Source organism: Trichechus manatus, unplaced genomic scaffold, assembly GCF_000243295.1.
Source record: "Trichechus manatus latirostris isolate Lorelei unplaced genomic scaffold, TriManLat1.0 scaffold00054, whole genome shotgun sequence".
Taxonomy (NCBI): domain Eukaryota; kingdom Metazoa; phylum Chordata; class Mammalia; order Sirenia; family Trichechidae; genus Trichechus; species Trichechus manatus.
The window spans coordinates 16,405,923-16,423,857 of NW_004443990.1; the positions used below are offsets into that span (position 1 = coordinate 16,405,923).

A 17,935-nucleotide genomic window follows, 5' to 3' on the forward strand; every position below is an offset into this window, starting at 1 on the left:
TCCTCTCTCTCTGTCAATGTCTCCCTCTCTCTCTCCCTCCCCCCGCTCCCCTCTTCCACCTCCCTCCCTCTTCTCTCCCCGTCTCTCAGCCTCTGCCAGTTCTGCTTGGGCGGGGGCTCCGCCTCCCAGGGGTGCCTGGGAGAACATCCCTGCCTTCCTTTTCCCCTCCACCATTCTTTCCCCTTCTGGGCGATGTTCCCCAGGGCTTGCAGGCAACTCCTCTCTGTTGCCTCTGAAGAGGGGAGTGGGGAGGGAGGACCCCAAGCCCTGTGCCTACGATGCCATCTGCAGCGAGTGCCTTGGCCCCATGACATTCATGCCTCCAGCATTCAGCTGCCCCAGCTCCAATTACCCGACTGGCTGCTGGGGGAAGGGTGGGGGAATGTGCCTTGCCCAGCTTGGGGTGCTCCTAACTCTGGCTCTTGGCTACTGGGATCTCCTGCCTCTGTTCCTGAGGGGAGTTGGAGTAGCAGGCATAAAGTTCTTTGGGCTAATAGGGAAGGGGCTGATCTCTTGTGAATAGGTATGGCCACAACCATCCATATGTAGACATGGGGGTGGATGTTTCTAAGGAGATGACCTCTAGACCTGGGAACCCACCTTGATGCCTCACCGGAGCTGGCCTGGGGTGAGGGAGGAGGGAGAGGAGAGCAGCAGGTGGGTGGGGTAGGGGGTGGGGGGGTGGGAAGCAGGGTCTTTGATGTTAATACTGGGCATCTGGCCCAAGTCAAGGCTGCTGTTTATGTCTTTCTTTGACCTGCAGCAGGGAGTTTCCTGTTATATTCTTTTTTGGAGGGGAAGAGGATCCTTTGTTTAAGTAGCCAGTCTCCCCCTTAGACCATCTCCCCCACCCCATCCCCATTCTCTAGCCTCAAAGCCCCCAAAGTGGCTAGAAGACCAGACTCCTAGGTCACTGCCCTTAACCTCCAGAATCTGGTCTTATGGGGGCCCAGAGAGAGCCCACCAAGGAGTACTACCTCTCTCCCTCCCTCCCTCTCCCTTACTTCCCCTCCCGTCTCCTCCTTCCCCCCATGTCTGCCAAGCTGGCGCTCAGCTCAGCGTCTGTTTGTACTCCTCTGCCATCTCGCACCTGCCAAGTAGTACCTTCTTCCCACCTTCACTCTTCTCATTTCCTGGCACTAAGGTAACGGTTGGGTGGGGCAGCTCTACTCAGTCTTTACCTGAGACTAGAATGGGTTGGGGGGGCAGTGTCTGGGAAGGAAAAAGAGGCCCCAGCCCTAGAGATGCATCTGCCCCTCAACCCTCAACATGGGCCATGTGTTGCTGCTGTAGCCTCCACCAGTGCCACAGACTCTCAGGGGCTGTTGGTGTTTGGGCTGCCCATGGGAACCCACGCTGGCACTGGTATCTGCACACAGATGCCTATGTTTGCCTGTGCATGCCCGTGTGTGTCTGGGTTACAGTGGCTACCCAGGCCCCTTACCATCTCCTTTCTTGTCTCCCATGGTGTGGAATCAGGGCATCAATGCCAGAGGAGTGGGAGTGGGTGGGGGTAGAGGGATCTCCCCCCACCCTAGCTGCAAGCAGAGGGGAAGGGGAGAGGGAGGTGTGAACCTACCCACAGCACTATTAATAGCCCACATGCCAGGCCACCAAGAACCAGCTGTCACCGTGGAAACCATTCCTAGTCCTCCCTCCCCTCAGCCTCCATGGGGTGGGACTTAGGCGGGGCATGAAGCACCCCCAACCCATAGTTCTTTGTTACCTTTCTCTCTTTGTCTCCCCGCCTCCTTCATTTGTCCCCTTCTTTATCTGTCCTCCTTTCTAGCTCACCCTCCTTTGCCACATCCCCCATCTCATTGCTCCCCCTTTCTTCTTTTCGCTTTACTTCATCATCATCCCTTGCTCAACCCCCCACCCCCACATTCCTGCCCCATCTCTTTTCTTTCTCTTTGTTCTTCCCTTTCCCCATTTTTCTTCTCCTTTTCCTCCAACATCCCCTCTACACCTCTCCTCCTCTGTCCCCTCTGTGTGTGTGTGTCCCCTCTGTGTGTGTATGTTTCTCTCTGTGTGTCTGGCAAGGAGGAGGGCTGGGCTTTCCTCAAGAGCATTAAGGACAAAGTTCAGGGGCCCTAGACAGGTGGGGATGAAGCCAGGAGCAGAGGCCCAGGACAGTAGAATTGTATAGAATTTGGGGCTAGATCTGGGAGGCAGAGATTCCCCTCTGGCAACCCAGAAATCCTTAGGGGGTGTCCCTTGGGTCCTTGGGGCTGTGGATCAGGACAGACCAGCAGTGGGAACCTGGCCTGGTGCCCATGGATGCCGCATTGGCCTCTTGTCCCTGTCCTGCCATCACAGAAGCACTTAAGCTTAAGGAAATACTTTCCCCTCTTCGGGCACCTTGCCCCCACTGCCACCCATCAGCTCTTATCTGACAAAGAGGGAGTGGGTGGCCAGCCAGCCGACAGGTAGGTCTTGCTGTCTGGCTGTCCGGCCTAGACTCGGAGCCCCTTAGCCCCACCCCCTCCACCTCTCTGGGGCTGAGTCCCCGCCTCCGAAGGGGATGTGCTAGGAAGGAGCTTGGGGAGTTAAGCAGGACTCCTGGAGCTGGGGAGAGAGGCTGCCCTTCAGGGTGGGTATCTCTGTCCCAGCCCCCATCCCAGCTGACATTTTTCTGCCCACAGCTAACACAGGCTCACATGTTTTGTGCCTCTGTTTATGCTGGGCCTTCTGCCTCAGTTCTGTCACCTCAGAGGCCCAGGTATGTCCCTGAAGAGATAACGAGGAGTTCCCCAGGGGTTCCAGCCTCTTGCTAGGTGCCAGGCAGGCGTGCCTAGGCAGTGAGGGCAGTACCTTGCTCTTCTACCCACTGCCAGGGACTAAGCATAGCCTGGGCTACACCAGACTGGCACCAGGGCCCAATTCAGCTCAGCACAGAGGTGGGGCCGAGAGAGAGCCTGTCCCTACCCACAGAGGGCATGTGCAAGCCCTCTGTAGTACCCAGACACATTCTGAGTTCAGACTGGGCCTGGAAGGGGGAAGGGAAAATAAACATGGTGGCTTAGGTTGGCGCTGCCCCAGGTCTGCCTGGGGTGGCGGGGGGGGGGGTGTCCAGAGCTATGGCCTGTGGGCAGGAGCTGCCCAGGCCATGTGGCTGCTGCTGGGGTTCTCTGCCTGGTCCACAGCTGCTGATACCCATTCCCACACACCACACACCGTGGCCCTCTGTGGCTGTCCCCAGGGCCTACTCCCCAGGGCTGCCCCTCTTCTACATGCCCACTCCTGTGCCTGCCTCCTCCCCTCCCCAGGGGCGCCTGGGCCTCCAGCTGGCGAGTGGATTTTTCCAGCTTCTGTAAACAAGTGGTGGCAGCATGCCAGGTGGGCAGGAGACAGGCAGGGGCAGCACCGCAGCCAGGGTGTGCCAAGCACCGAGGCACAGCCTGGGGGGAGACAGGGAGACACCCAGACCCAGAGAGAGAGACACACATTCAGAGGGAGACACACAGAGCAGCGAATAAGGCCTGGAAAGGCATGGATAGAAGTGGGACTAGGCGACAGAGAGAAAATAGCCTTCTCTTGTCCAGCCCAGCCCCCGTGACTGTCAAGCCCCCTACCCCTCACTGTGCTGGCTGAGAACAGCAGGCCCCAGTGCCCAGCCCCTGGGCATCCCCACCCACCTCCACCCCTCAGGGCTGGCTACGCCATTATAAATTTATAACAGGAATTTCTCCACAAGCCAAGAAAAACTTGACCTACTTTCTTGACAGCTCCCTGGGCTAAGGCTCCCCGCTTGCCCCCCTCCCCTAGTCTGCTGTCCAGCCCCCAGTGCCCAGTTCTGGCCTGGGGGGTATCAGACACAAAGAATGGGCCCCCTTTCTGCACTCCTCCCCACACAGGGGCTCACCTGGATGCAGAGGCCCTGTCCTGCTGCCCCGCCTAGTATCCTGACTTATCTCCCTTCCCCTCCTACCCTGGCTCCTTATCAGTTCCTGGGGGTCGGGCTGGGGAGCCCAGGGGTGAGGTCTCTGGTGCAGCGGCCACATGATGGAGGTTGTGTCTGGGGAGCTGCACCCTTTGTCCCCCTCCTATGCCCACACCTGCCTGTGTGTGCACAGACAGTAAGCCCCAGGTCTGAAGCCTGGATTCAGAGGTGCTGTGTAGACGGAATAGTGGGCCCAGGCTGGCACTGCCCTGGACTCCAGGTAACAGAACAAAGCTAACATTAGAGCCAGGCTGCTAGATTTAATCCCTGAGCCACCTGCTTATAGCTATGTGAACTTGAGTAAATGATCAAGCTTTCTGAGATTCAGTTTCCTCATCAGGAAAGTTCTGATGCCCACTTTGGAGGGCACATATTATCTACTCACTCAATGTGTGTTAGTTCCCTTTCCCCTTCCCCTCGCCATCCTGGTAGGTGGCAGCTCAGCTAAACCAACTGGGAATTCTGATCCTCAGACTGGGAAGCATGACCTGGGACCTTGTATGGGAGGCTCTGGAGTCCCTGGGGGGCCAGGGTTGAGGAGTCATAACTTGATCAACAGCAGATGTGGTCATCTCCACACTGCTGTTAGTATCTCTCTCCTTAAGACACTGAGATGGGGATCCATGGTTCCTGCATGCTGTCCTCATACCTCAGCCTTCCTTTAGTGGTTCTCCCAGTGCCTAGGCTGAAAACTTGTCATCCCTGGTCCCTCTTGCCTCTGTAATACTAATGAGTTTTAGGGAAACAACTAGAGGGGTGGTAATAATAGCTAACGTTTATAGATGCTTATTAAGGGCCTGGCATTTGATTGAATGTGAGTATTGAAATGTGTTACATGGTACACAAATTACTTCATTCTTTCCCTCCATCCCTCCCCATCTCTGGAGTTCAGGATGTAAGTCTACAATCTTGCCTGCTATGCTTGTTGATCTAAGAGATTACCCTGGTCCTTCCCTGGGTAAGCACAACTAGGCTGCCTGTGCTTGCCCACCATGCCCTTCACCACCTTGTTGTGGACCTCAAGAACTCACACTGCTACCACCAAAGGAATCCCCCACCACAGCACCTTCTTACCCTTTTTCTGTCTTCTCTCTGTAGGGACTTCAGGACAGGACAAGATACCGAACCTACTCCCTGAGCCCCAGCCCAGGACACCCCCCACAGATCCAGCTTGCCCTCCAGCCCTCCCACAGGCCACTCCCTGGCCCCTCTCACTGCCCACCCCCCTTGGGGTGCAGGGCATGGTGTGAAGGCCAAGTGCTGAGGCAGGCATCATGGGTGCTGTGCCCTAGGGCCTGGGTGGTGGGGGGTGGGTGGCCTGTGGGTGTGCCCGGGGGGGCCTGTGTGCCCACCCCAGTCTCTTGGCGTGCTGGAGTGCATCCTGGATGGAATTGAAGTGAATGGAACAGAAGCCAAGCAAGCTGGAGTGTGGGTCAGACCCAGAGGAGAACAGGTAATGGGCCCAGGCAGCAGGCATGGTCACCTGGCTGGGCATAGTGGCTCCCTAACAAGAACTGAGCTCAGGCTTTTTAAGCACCTCTGGGGAGCGGGCTTGAGGCCAGCAATCCCGCTGCCTACCTTTGCCCAGGAGATGGGGTCATGTTCAGATGTGGCAGGGAAGTAGGCACCTGGGTTGAGAGATGTCCATATCATATTTCTATGACATGAACAGAGTATTCAGGCAGCAGGCACGTGGCTCTACCCTTGACTGAACTAGACAGTCTCGAGTGCCTCCTAATGTCCCCTCTGCTACTGCTGCCCTCATCTGAGCATGTGGTATCCAAAAGGCCTTGCTACTTTCCTTCTCCCTCTACTAGCCCATCCACCATCTGACCACAGGTGTGTTGTCCACAGGCCCTGGTGCGTGTAGCATGACATTTCAGGGCACATGCACCAGTAACTATTGGTCACAGCTCACGTTTATATTTGGAACCTATTGGGAGCCCCACAGACTCTTCCTTGTTCATGGCCAAGGGCGGGCACTACCATGAAGCTCCTCCCAGGAAGAAGAGCACAGGCCAACCATGAAGGTTTGGCCCACACGTGTGGGGAGCGTCAGCGTCAGCCCGGCACACACAAGTAGGGGTGGGTTGCCTATGCTCTGCATTGTCCTTGAGGAGCCCAGAGGGTCTCTGCCATCAACACCAAGTGGCACAGAGCTCTGTCCCAGTTGGCGTAGTGCCCCAGGAGCTAAGTACAGCTTGTGCCTATGGCTGGAGAGAGAATGGGGGAGGGGTACTCTGGGGAGCAGTGTGGCTGTTGCCTCGGAGACCAGATTCTGAGCCAGGAGGCCGGAGGCCTGGCCAGGCAAAGCCCTGGGGCCCAAGACAGCATCCCTAGACTGGTGGAGGAAGTGAATGGGGCTTGCAGTTGGGTGGGACCCCCAGGGAACCCCTCCCCCAAAACCTCACCCCAGGCTAGAATCTAAGAAGGAAGATCTGGCCTGTCCTAGTGCAGCTGCAGCTTGCAGTTCCTGCACCTCCCTGCCCAGGCTTCTGTAGGTCTGTGAGAGTCTGTCCCAAAGGCTTGGAGAAAGGCGGGAATGCCCTTTCCCGGTCCCCTTAGGGCCGGAGCTCCTCCCCCTGTCATCTTCCCCTCCCCCATGTCTCTGCGCCACCTTGTGGTTGTTCCTGGGACTGCACCCAAAGGCTTCGAGTCAGGTAATCGCTGAAGACGTCAGCCCAACTGGAGCCTAGGTGGCCGGGAGTTCCCCAGCACATGCCCTCGCCCGGCAGACCGGAGGGAGACCTGACCCTCCAGCCTTGTAGGAACCAGACAGGTGTAATCCCCACGGGGTGGAGAACACAGGGCTGTCTGTGATTGTGACCCTGGCCAAGGTCACTGTGTCAGTGTGTTGGGAGCTGCATCGGGCTCCAGGAGGAGGAGCCCTGACTATGCCACATGCTGGGGTGGGTGTGGGAGGTTATACAATCGGTGCATGCATGTAGAAGGGCTTACGTAACCTGGGGGGGGGGGCAGGTGTTATGTAACATGTATATGGAGCACCAGAGTGACATGTATGTGCGGTGGAGGTGGGTTGCTAATACTTCGAATGCAGGGGCTCAGGGCTCAGGGTCCTTGTCCTAGCTCTGTCTCTAGTGCACGGTGTCACCAGGCTCAAGTGGGACTTCAGTTTGCTTCTCTGTTAAGTGGACGCCATGGACAGGGTGATTCTGGAAGGACTTCCCTGGTCTTTCATTCTTGGTTCTAGGTGCTAGGAGCTAGACACTGTATGTTTTCAATCACTGTGGGTTGTTAGCACCTATGCGTGACCTGAAAATCAAGTAACATGTTCACACTGAGCAGGGGGGTGGTGTTATTAGGTGCCTGTCCAGAGGGTTGTGTAACACACGAGTATATCCTAGAGGTCATATAATCCATCTGAGAATGCCCTAAAAATTGCATAGCTATGTAGATCCTGGTGCCTGTTTATCATACTTGGATTTATACTGAAGACTGCCTAGTTACTTGTATGTGCTCGTGTTGTGTATGTGTGTGTGCGTGTGTTCTAAAGCTTACACAGCTTTAAGCATGTCCTGAGGACATTTCCAGCATGTGTGTCATGTACTGAAGATTGACGTAAGTGGATGTCCTTTAGATTATACAACAGTGTGCTTAAGGTTCCGTAATATGTGTGTGTGTCTGTGTGTGTGTGTCTGTGTCTGTGTCTGTGTTGGGGCCCTAGAACATGCTTGTGCCCCAGCCAAGCCGTTTATCTCTCTCCCCTGCAGCTTCCAGATAGCAGGACCTTTCTTAGCTTTGTCAGCTGACCTGGGGGTTGGGGGTAGAATGGGGATACAGATGGAGGGAGTTGGGCCTGGGGGATTCTATAAGCCTGTCAAATGAGAAAGGGGTTTCCCAAGGACTGCTCTGTGACTCCACCCACTTTTACCCCATCCAGTGCCAGGTCACCAGATGGAAAGCGAAAAAGAAAGAACGGCCAATGTTCCCTGAAAACCAGCATGTCAGGTGAGCTTGGTTGAGTGTGCCCTCCCTTCCTGCTCCCAAACCAGGGCTGGCCTCTTCTGGGGTCTGGCATGCACCAGTAGCTTCTGTAGGGGGAGCCTCTTAGAGGGATTGGGAGACTTGTCCAGGGATGGGAGGGCTAATGTGGGGCATGAGCCAGCCTTTGAGCATGGATTAGGTCAGGAAGGGCCTCTTCCCTTCTCTCATAACCCCCTTGCTGAGTCCCCCAGCAGAATCAGGGCCTGGATGGAAGAGCCTTGGGACTGCATTCTCCTGAGAGGAGCGCTGATATTTGCTTCTCCCTCCCCCCACCATCCCCTACCTCTTGGAAAGTAAGGCTGCAAGAGAAAAGCCCAGAGTGGGCAGTCAGAAGAACAGTAATTCTCCATATTCATTAAAAAAAAAAAAAAAAAACCAAAAAACCAGTTGGCCATCAACTTGACTCCAACTCCTGTCAACCAGGGAATAGATATGATGACTTCCGATGTGTTCCTGGGATTCTACTTGTAGACAAAGAACCCTTCAGGGAGACTGGGTGAGGGCATGGCCAGAAAGGAAAAGTTGGGGGATGGGTAAAGCATAGAGCCTCTCTGCTGGGACCCCAAGCCATGCCTGCTTGCCTCCCTCCCTCCCTCCCTCCCTCCCAGGGTATATCCCTAGTTACCTGGACAAAGACGAGCAGTGTGTCGTGTGTGGGGACAAGGCAACCGGTTATCACTACCGCTGCATCACTTGTGAGGGCTGCAAGGTATGGACCAGCCGGCTCCTCCCCTCCCCCACCGCCTGAGCCCCCATCTCACTCCCTTTAAGGCCCTCAGTACCTGGCTCGATAGACAAGCTCTATAAACATGTAACCTGAAGCCCACCAGTTATTCCATCATTTCTCTTTTTGCACTCATTCATTCATTCATTCTTTTGTTTGTTCATTCATGCATAATCCCTGCTCTGCCACTCACGGGTAACTTGCATAACTTCTCAGCCTCAGTTTCTTCACTTATAAAATAGGAATAATCATAATGCCTACTTTATAGAGGTGTTAAGAATCAAATAGAGTAATTCACATAAAATGTTTAAAACAGTGCGGGGCATGTAAGAAACACCCAGTAAATTTCAGCTATCATCCATCCATTCAGTGTTCCTGGATCTGTATTATATGTGAGGATGCAGCATATGCCCTGCCCTCATGTCAGAGAGAGACAGACTGGAAACAAATATCAGTGTTTTTCAAAACGTGGCTCATGGACCACCTACAGTTCTAGATAAAATGCAGATTCCCAGGCCACATCCCAACCTTAATCAGAACCTCTTATGCTGGAGCCCAGGAATCTGCCTTCTAATGGGCTCCCCAGTTGCTTCTGATGTACTCAGAAGAGTGAGAACTTTTGCTGGCGGACGTGGTGGGGGAACAGAGGAGAAGAGGGTGGCAGGTTCTCCTTGGGTAGAGGGGACAAGGTCATAGACTTGGGGTCATAATTAGATTTTGCTTTGGTAATTTCAGCCTGCATGGCTTTTCCAAGATCACCACCTCCTGAAAATGTGGACCCTTCTAGGGAACAGAATTATTTAGTGTCAACTACACCAAGACCACCAGGGATTTAGCGTCCCATAGCAATGTTCCTGGAAGCAATACAAGAGGGGTAGCACAGGGCAAGGGTCTCCACGCTCAAGGACATTAAATCCCCAGGGAGCATCTTGAAAAGACAGATGCCTTGGCCCTACTCCTAGAGAGTCTGATGTAGTATGTCTGGAGTGGGGCCTAGGAGTCTGCATTTTTGGTGATTGCCTTAGGTGATTTTAGTGTACCCCGGAATCTGAGAGCTCAGACCTTACTGTCCCATATCTGATGCCCAGCCCTGGCTCTGTGACATTGGGCAAGTTGCTTTATCTCTCTAAGTTTCAGTTTCTTAGCCTGTAAAACCAAAAACAAAACCCATTGCTGTTGAATTACTTCAAATAGATTCTGACTCATAGTGACCCTATAGAACAGAGTAGAACTGCCCCATAGGATTTCCAAGGCTGTAGTTTTTACGGAAGCAGACTGCCATATCTTTCTCCCACAGAGCAGCTGGTGGGTTCAAACCACCAACTGTTCAGTTAGCAGGCAAGCTTAAGCACTGCGCCCCCAAGGTTCCAGCCTATAAAATGGGAGAGTAACAGTTCTACCTCGTAGTTAAATGGCATATCACGTAAAAAGGCTTACAGTGCTTGGTGCATAGTAAGCATTCAGTAAATATTAGCTCTCTGCATTACTACTACCGTCTTGATTCTTGAGGTTTTTCCGTTGAAGCAAAGGCTAAACCTGATATATATATAATTGGTGTAATTTTTCTTTTAAAACTCCTAGAGCTTACACCCAATGTCTTTTCTTAACTTTTTGGTCTCCCTATGTCATGAGTTCCACCTGCATGGGAAGCCAACAACATGTAGGAAAGTGATATTTGGGGTCACTGTTGTTTTTAGAGTCACTTAGCAAGATGGAAAATAAGGTATTAATTGGACTTCCTAAGCTCCTATCCCATTCAGGCCTCATGGTATCACACACCATCCTGAGATCTAAGTCTCCCCACTGCAGTCATCATTCTTACCTCTGCCACCACCACTGCCTACGTGCTTGGGGCTGAGGGCACTCGTTTCTAAGGTCCCTTGGCCTGGCAGAGCCCAGTGATCCTGGGCTTACTGTGTCAAGAGGACCCCAGGTCCCCTCACTAATCTTGCCCCTGCCATCCGCAGTGAACTGCGTAGTTGATTCGGGAAGGGGAGGTCAGGATCACAACATACTCATCTTCCCCTGCCCCAGGGCTTCTTTCGCCGCACAATCCAGAAGAACCTCCATCCCACCTACTCCTGCAAGTATGACAGCTGCTGTGTCATTGATAAGATCACCCGCAATCAGTGCCAGCTGTGCCGCTTCAAGAAGTGCATCGCTGTGGGCATGGCCATGGACTGTAAGGGACCTGGGGGAGGGAGTTGTGGCAGGTGGCTGGGGGTAAGAGCGGGCTCGGGGATGGCAGCTCCCTTCCAGTGTACCCTCAGGGCCCACAGGACAGAGTTCCAGTCCAGGCCAGCTGATGGGGGTGTCCAGAATCTTGGTCCCTGCTACCCTCACCCTGGAGAAAAGAGAGGATTCCTCTATGAGACCTGAGCATGGGCCCCAGTGCCCACCTGCTTTTCACCACTTAGCACCTTAGAAAGGGAGTTGTTGGATAGAAAGAATTCCTGAGCACCCCACTCAGCAAAGTGTTCCTAACTCCCAGGGAGGGCACCCCACTTCTGGAGCTAGGGAGTGGGTGGCAGGGCTTTCTAGTAACTCAATAACTGTCAGCTGTCATCCATCCATTTAATGTTCCTGGCATGTATGTATGGCTACTATACACTCTGTTAGACCAGAGTGTAACATTCAGGGGTTCTTTCTTCTGGATCAGCCGGAATTGGGGGTCGAGGTATGGCCCAGTGATTAGTCATGATCCAGGTTGTGCCACCCAACTGCTAGGTGATTTGAGGAAGTCACTTAACCTCTCTGGCCCTGGGTCTCCCCGCCCTGTACACCAAGAAGAGTAGTTTCTGAGAGGATTGTAAAGAAGAGAAAATTGAGGTCCTTGGTGGGGAGTGCCACGCAGAGGGCATCGTGTCTCCATTGACAGTGGTTCTAGATGACTCGAAGCGGGTGGCCAAGCGCAAGCTGATTGAGCAGAACCGGGAGAGGCGGCGGAAGGAGGAGATGATCCGATCACTGCAGCAGCGACCAGAGCCCACTCCCGAAGAGTGGGACCTGATCCACGTTGCGACGGAGGCCCATCGCAGCACCAATGCCCAGGGCAGCCATTGGAAGCAGAGACGGAAATTCCTGGTAAGCGGAGAAGGAGAATGGAGGAAAGGGTAGCAGCCAAGGGGCAGAGAGAGGGGTGTGAGCCCTGGCTCAGAATCTTGCCTTTTCCAGGAAGTCTTGGTTTAACCCAAAGCTGATACTCTCCATACCTTGGCAGAGCTGATTTGTATACCTGAGTATGAGTTGTTGCTATCTGGGTCCTGCTTTTTGTATCTATTTGGGAGCTCCATGAGGACAGAGCCTTGCCTTCCTCATCGAATTTCCAGTGAGCAAGGGTGGCCTTCCCGCCTTTTCCTGCCCACAGTGACTGGGAGGAGAAGGTGAGGACACAGTCATGTGACAGCATTTTTGAGTACCTACTGGGTACCAGGCATTGTATTAGGCCCTGGCAAAACCAAGTGCCAAGGGCATGGGAAGAGACAGGAAGTTGGTTTGCATATAGTGAGGGAGGGCAGAAAATCTGGTGCCTGGTTTCTGGTGGAGTGTGCCAGGAGGTAGAACATGCACTGAAATCATGACCTCTGATACCAAGCAGATGTGGGTATAACAATTGGGAGTCAGACTTCCTGGGTTCAAATCCTGGTTCTACTGTTGACTGGTTATGTAACCTTGGGCGTATTATTGCACTATGCATCAATTTCCTCATCTTTGAAATGGTGATAATTTTATTTTCTTTATAGGGTTGTGGTGAGGATTAAATGAGATAATATATGTAAAACATTTAGCCTAACGTTGAGCCAGATATTATGTATGCAAAAAGTATAGCTACTATTACCATTGCTATTATTATAATTACTGCTGCTACTACTACTGTTAAGATTGTTGTTGTTATTAGCTGACTTTGAGCTGCTCTGGTAAATCCGCTTCTAGAAGGCAGGCTAAGGAAAAGCCTTAGGGCTGGGATACCAGTGTCCCAACTTCCCCAAGCTGCCTTGGAGCTCCCCCTGGTGGGCAGGGAGCCTCAGTGAGAGATTGGAAGGGGTCTGCAGCCCCAGCTGACCCCCATCTTTCCCTCTAGCCGGATGACATTGGCCAGTCACCCATCGTCTCAATGCCTGACGGAGACAAGGTGGACTTAGAGGCCTTCAGTGAGTTTACCAAGATCATCACCCCAGCCATCACCCGTGTGGTGGACTTTGCCAAAAAACTGCCCATGTTCTCCGAGGTGAGTGGCGGATAGGAGAAGAAACATGGAGGGAAATCTGGGGCTGCTCCCTATGCCACCCAGGCCCAGCAGATGCTCATTGGAGGTTCTTAAGATAGGGAGAAATTCCTGTAGGTTAACACACACCCCAACACACACACACACACACACACACACACACACAGAGCCAGCTGATCCCTAAGAAACAAGCTGGCTCCAAGTGCCTTCCTTCCAAACCTGTGTGGCCATCACAACTCTAGGCAGCCTCAAAGGTGTCCTCATTTTAAAGAGCACTAACTCTGGAGACAGGCTCCTTGGATGGTGCAAACAGTTAAGCACTCAACTACTAGCCAAAAGGTTGGTGGTTCAAACCCACCCAGAGATACCTTGGGAGACGGGCCTGGTGATCTGCTGCCAAAAGGTCAAAGCCTTGAAAACCCTATGGAGCAGTTCTACTCTGCACACGTGGGTCGCCATGAGTTGGAATCAACTCGATGGCAATTAACAACAACTCTGGAGACAGGCTGTCCTCCTAGCTGTGTGACCTTGGCCAAGTTACCTAACCCCCCAGACCTCGGTGTCCTCATCTGCCCAGTGGGGATAATGACGGGCTCTAACTTATAGGCATTACTCTGAGGTTTAAATGAGATTGCGTGTGTACTTGGCCCAGCGCAAGGTTAGGTACTCAGAATGCATGTTACTGGCTGAGGCCTGTGGTGGCCTGGCTGGTCTCACAGCTCCCAAGAGCCCCCAAAGGGGAGACCCAGGGACATGGTGGGGGTGCTGAGCATTGCTGTGGCCTGCCACTCTGCAGCTGCCTTGCGAGGACCAGATCATCCTCCTGAAAGGGTGCTGCATGGAGATCATGTCCCTGCGGGCGGCTGTCCGCTACGACCCAGAGAGCGACACCCTGACGCTGAGTGGGGAGATGGCCGTCAAGCGGGAGCAGCTCAAGAATGGTGGCCTGGGCGTAGTCTCCGACGCCATCTTTGAACTGGGCAAGTCACTCTCTGCCTTTAACCTGGATGACACGGAAGTGGCTCTGCTGCAGGCTGTGCTGCTAATGTCAACAGGTACCTGCTGATTGGCTGGGAGGGCTCAGAAGTTTCCAGGGACCAAGAGCTTGGCTGCATCCTGGGCCTGTTGCTCTCTTCCTTTCTTATTCCTAGTCTTTCTCTGCTCCTCAGCTTCTCTGTCCCCGAAACCCACCTCTCTGTGCTCTAATTCCATCTCTCTGATCTCCCCTTGGTCGTCTCCCTGTCCCCCAAACTTACTTCTGTGTCATCCAGGCCCATCTCTGTCCCCCATCCCCTGCTTTGCCAGCCATTCTCCCCTTTGCTCCCCAGGTTCATCTCTTATCTCCCAATCCTGCCTCTGTTCCCTATACTTTTTGCCTCTATTCTTTCTCTCTCTCTCTTATCCCTCTCTTTGTTACCCACATCCCCATCTTGTCCCCATTCCCCACTTTTTCCCATCCACCTTCTGTTACACATTCCTCCTCTGTCTCTCAGTCCCATCTCTTGTCCCCCAGTCTCCCCTCCCTGACCGTCATCCCCTTCTGCCCCCATCCGACCCACCTCTCTGACCACCCATGCTCCTCTCTGCCCCCTAGTCCTCCTCTATCTCCCAGTTTTCTCTCTCTCTTCCCAGGTCCACCTCTCTGTCTCTTTGCCCTCTGTATGTAGCCTCTATACCCTCAGGCCCCTCAATCCCCCTCTCTGTGCTTTAGTCCTGAGCTCAGTCTCTGAGCCTCCCCCTGTGGTCGCTCCCATGCACACTCCTCAGTGTATTGTTCTCCCTTCACCCTCTTTGGCTTCTCTGCCTCTCTCTCGCCTCTGTCCCTTTCCAAGCCTCACTCCCCCCTCCTGTGTCTCACCCACTGGTCTCCCAGTCCCTCAGCCATCCCCCCCTCACACCCTTCCTTCCCCACAGACCGCTCGGGCCTGCTGTGTGTGGACAAGATAGAGAAGAGTCAGGAGGCGTACCTGCTGGCGTTCGAGCACTACGTCAACCACCGCAAACACAACATTCCGCACTTCTGGCCCAAGCTGCTGATGAAGGTGACTGACCTCCGCATGATCGGGGCCTGCCACGCCAGCCGCTTCCTCCACATGAAAGTCGAGTGCCCCACCGAACTCTTCCCCCCACTCTTCCTCGAGGTCTTTGAGGATCAGGAAGTCTAAAGCCTCAGGCGGCCAGAGGGTGTGCGGAGCTGGTGGGGAGGAGCCTGGAGAGAAGGGGCCGAGCTGGGGGCTGAGGGAGACCCCCCATACCTCTTCTCTCCTTCCTCTCTCGGATAGATTCAGCTCCCACACATGCCCCCGCACTGCCCGGGTCCCTCCTCAGACCCTCCAGCCCTGGGACAGGGCAAACAAATGAACTTGCTATGAAAAGGACAGTGTGAGGGCTGGGGGAGACGTGTCCTGCAGTTCCTAGGACCTTGTCCTCTAATAAGGTAGAGGAAGTCGGGGGAGAACTAAGAGGGGACAAGCCATCTTAACCATAGGAGAAGGAGGAAGGTGGGATGGGGGAAGGTGCCCTCAACTCACCCCCTACACACACACAAGAGAGAGCCCCCGCTCCAGTTTCTTAGCCTAGGTTCCCCCTTTGGGCTGTGGGCCTCTCTACTTCCCCAGATGCCTGGGTGCAGAGAAAGGCTTGGCTTGGCTCCTCCCCTGGAGGTTAAAAATTACAGTCATTCTAACTGCACTTTGGAAACCAAGCAAGGGGAAAGAAGATAAATGAAGAAAAACTAGACTAAAAAGACAGAGCGAGCGATAGAGAGAGAGAGAGAAAGATGATATTAAGCTATTAACCATGGCTGGCCAGAGGGGAGGACCCCCCTTCCCACCCCTATGCACTTTGAGAGCTGCCCTTCCTCCCCCCAGATCAGAGGGATATGCCCCCCACACCAGATCCCCAGTGGTAGGGCTGCCAATCAGAGCTGTGAGTTAACACAACAGGGTCCTGGTCACCCCATGCCCCTTGCCCTGCCCCCTCCCTCTGTGCCCCTTTGGCACCCCCACCCCAGCCTGATACTCCCTGTGCTCTCTGCCACTTGTGCCCGCTGAGTTCCATCTACCTCTCATGCTGGATGCCAGCTGGCCCCTCACCAGCCTGCCCTGCCAATCGCACAGCTCCCCTTTCAAGTGCCCAGCTCCAGGGGCCTCCCCCATCCTCCTGCCCCTGCCCACCTTGGCACCCACACAAGAAAGACTGTGGCTCAAGATCCCTGCCCTCCTCACATCCTGCAGTATTAGCTACAATCCAGATGCTGCTCCATGGGGCGGGGGTGTGCGTGAGCATCTCCCAGAGCCCCCACCCCTTTAGGACCCTGTTCCCATCTGTCTTCTGGGCTCTCTCTAACACCTCTACCCTGTTCTTCCTCACTCTCAAGCAATGCACTAACCAGACCCTGGGCTGGCAGGCACCAGAATGGGGGTGCTTAAATAAATGGCACTTAGTTGGGGCCCTGGGGGAGGGGGAGGTTGGTGCTCCTCATTTCTTTGAAGTTCTTTAGGCCAACTGCCCCTCTGTCCCAGGAACCCTTTCCCCTTTTCTTTTTTCTAATTCAGGGACTTTGGCTTGAGCCACCTCCCACCCTCCTGGTGAGGAGTGCTCTGTTGGTCTGTACTTGGGTGAGCTGCCCTCCTCCTCCTCCCTTTGGCTGTAGCCCACTCCTCAGGGGAGAGAGGGAGGGAGGAGGTGGCCCTTCCAGGGGTTGGGGGGGGCAGGGAGGGCCAGAGCAGACCAGAGGGCCCCGGGCTCAGGGCTGCATGTCGGCAGGGATGGATGGGTGGACATAGATGCCCCCGGAAGCCATGGGGAATGGGGTAGGGGGGCGGGGGGAAGGGTGCCAGGGCTTCCTGCGCTTTGCACTATTGGGGCAAAAATGTCTTAAGCAGTGGGGAACCTGCCACCCCACCCTGACCCTTAGCCTGCCACACACCCCCTCCACATGCGCACATACACGCACACACTCACGCATGCAAGGGAAGGCAAAGCTATGCTGCCAGTCTGGGCAATTGCCTTCCCCCACCATTCAGGTGTTCCCACAGGGTGGAGGGCCTGGAGGAGCATCCGGTGTCACCTGTGCATGTGACAGCCCCACCCTTCTTGGGCCTGGGTGTGCTGACTGCCGCTGTCTTTGTCTCTCTCCCCTCTCTCTCGGGGTACTGATCCCTTATTACTGCAGTCCCATAGGCAAGCCCTCATGTACCTTCCTCCCACCCCGGGGGCTCAGTGGAACTCCTGACCTGTCTGCTGTCTCCCTTATCCCATCATCCCCACCCCCACCCTTCCATCCCATTCTCAGTCATGGACACGGTGGGAAAAAGACCTTGAAGAGGTTTGGTCTCTGATAGGTGTTTGGGAACCCCTTTCCCTTCCCTCCCTCCCCCATCATATGAGCTGTGATCCCCCACTCCACCCCTGACCCTCCCCCATCACTCAGTGATGGGGGGTGTATGTGTGCGTATCTCTGCGTGTGAGTAAGTGCATGTGGTGGGGGAGGAGCCAGAGAGACTCAGGAGCTCTAGAGAGGCAGCTGTCCCAATCCCTGCTGTGGAAGTGGGGGACAGGGCCCTCTCCTGGGGGCCATTGGTGCTAATGAGGGGGATGGCTTTGACATGGGTGCTTAGCAAGCCTTCCCCAGTATTGGCCCGGGGCACTAGGGCAGGCAGGGTGGGGCAGCAAGTGCAGTATTGGCGGGACAAAGGGCCATTGGGTATAGGATGAGAGGTCCAGGCCAGGACAAGTGGGTGTCAGAGCCATGACCACTACCCCACCCCTACCACCTGCCTCTCCATCTCAGTATTCCCCCTCCCATCACTCATAACACACATACCTCATCCAGCCTCCTCCCTGCTCAGACTTGGGGAGGGTGGGGGAGGAGTAGCCCCCTACCCCTTCCCCTGGTGGCGGGTCTCCAGGGCTGGGAGAGGGCAGGAGGGCAGGGCGTGTGAGATAGACACCGTCCATGAGGGGGACAGGACTTCCTGCCCTGGGAACTCCTGGGTGGGGGGAGGAGGACACTGCCCAGAGGCGCTACTGAATG

At 54.7% G+C, this 17,935-nt stretch overlaps 1 protein-coding gene across 2 annotated transcripts in view; it reads left to right on the forward strand.

Moving 5' to 3' along the window:
• Positions 1 to 15,637, forward strand: part of THRA (thyroid hormone receptor alpha) — a 21,780-nt gene extending 6,143 nt beyond the window's left edge. Inside the window, exons 2-9 of one of the 2 annotated variants that reach the window (XM_012555962.1) lie at positions 5,042 to 5,396; positions 7,845 to 7,912; positions 8,557 to 8,657; positions 10,707 to 10,854; positions 11,551 to 11,756; positions 12,754 to 12,900; positions 13,694 to 13,952; positions 14,812 to 15,637. In XM_012555962.1, coding sequence (XP_012411416.1) covers positions 5,344 to 5,396; positions 7,845 to 7,912; positions 8,557 to 8,657; positions 10,707 to 10,854; positions 11,551 to 11,756; positions 12,754 to 12,900; positions 13,694 to 13,952; positions 14,812 to 15,062 — 1,233 coding nt within the window. In that variant the 5' untranslated portion in view covers positions 5,042 to 5,343 and the 3' untranslated portion in view covers positions 15,063 to 15,637. The remainder of the gene's footprint in view (positions 1 to 5,041; positions 5,397 to 7,844; positions 7,913 to 8,556; positions 8,658 to 10,706; positions 10,855 to 11,550; positions 11,757 to 12,753; positions 12,901 to 13,693; positions 13,953 to 14,811) is intronic. The other variant, XM_004378062.2, reaches the window with a different exon arrangement.
• The last annotated feature ends 2,298 nt before the right edge of the window (positions 15,638 to 17,935 follow it).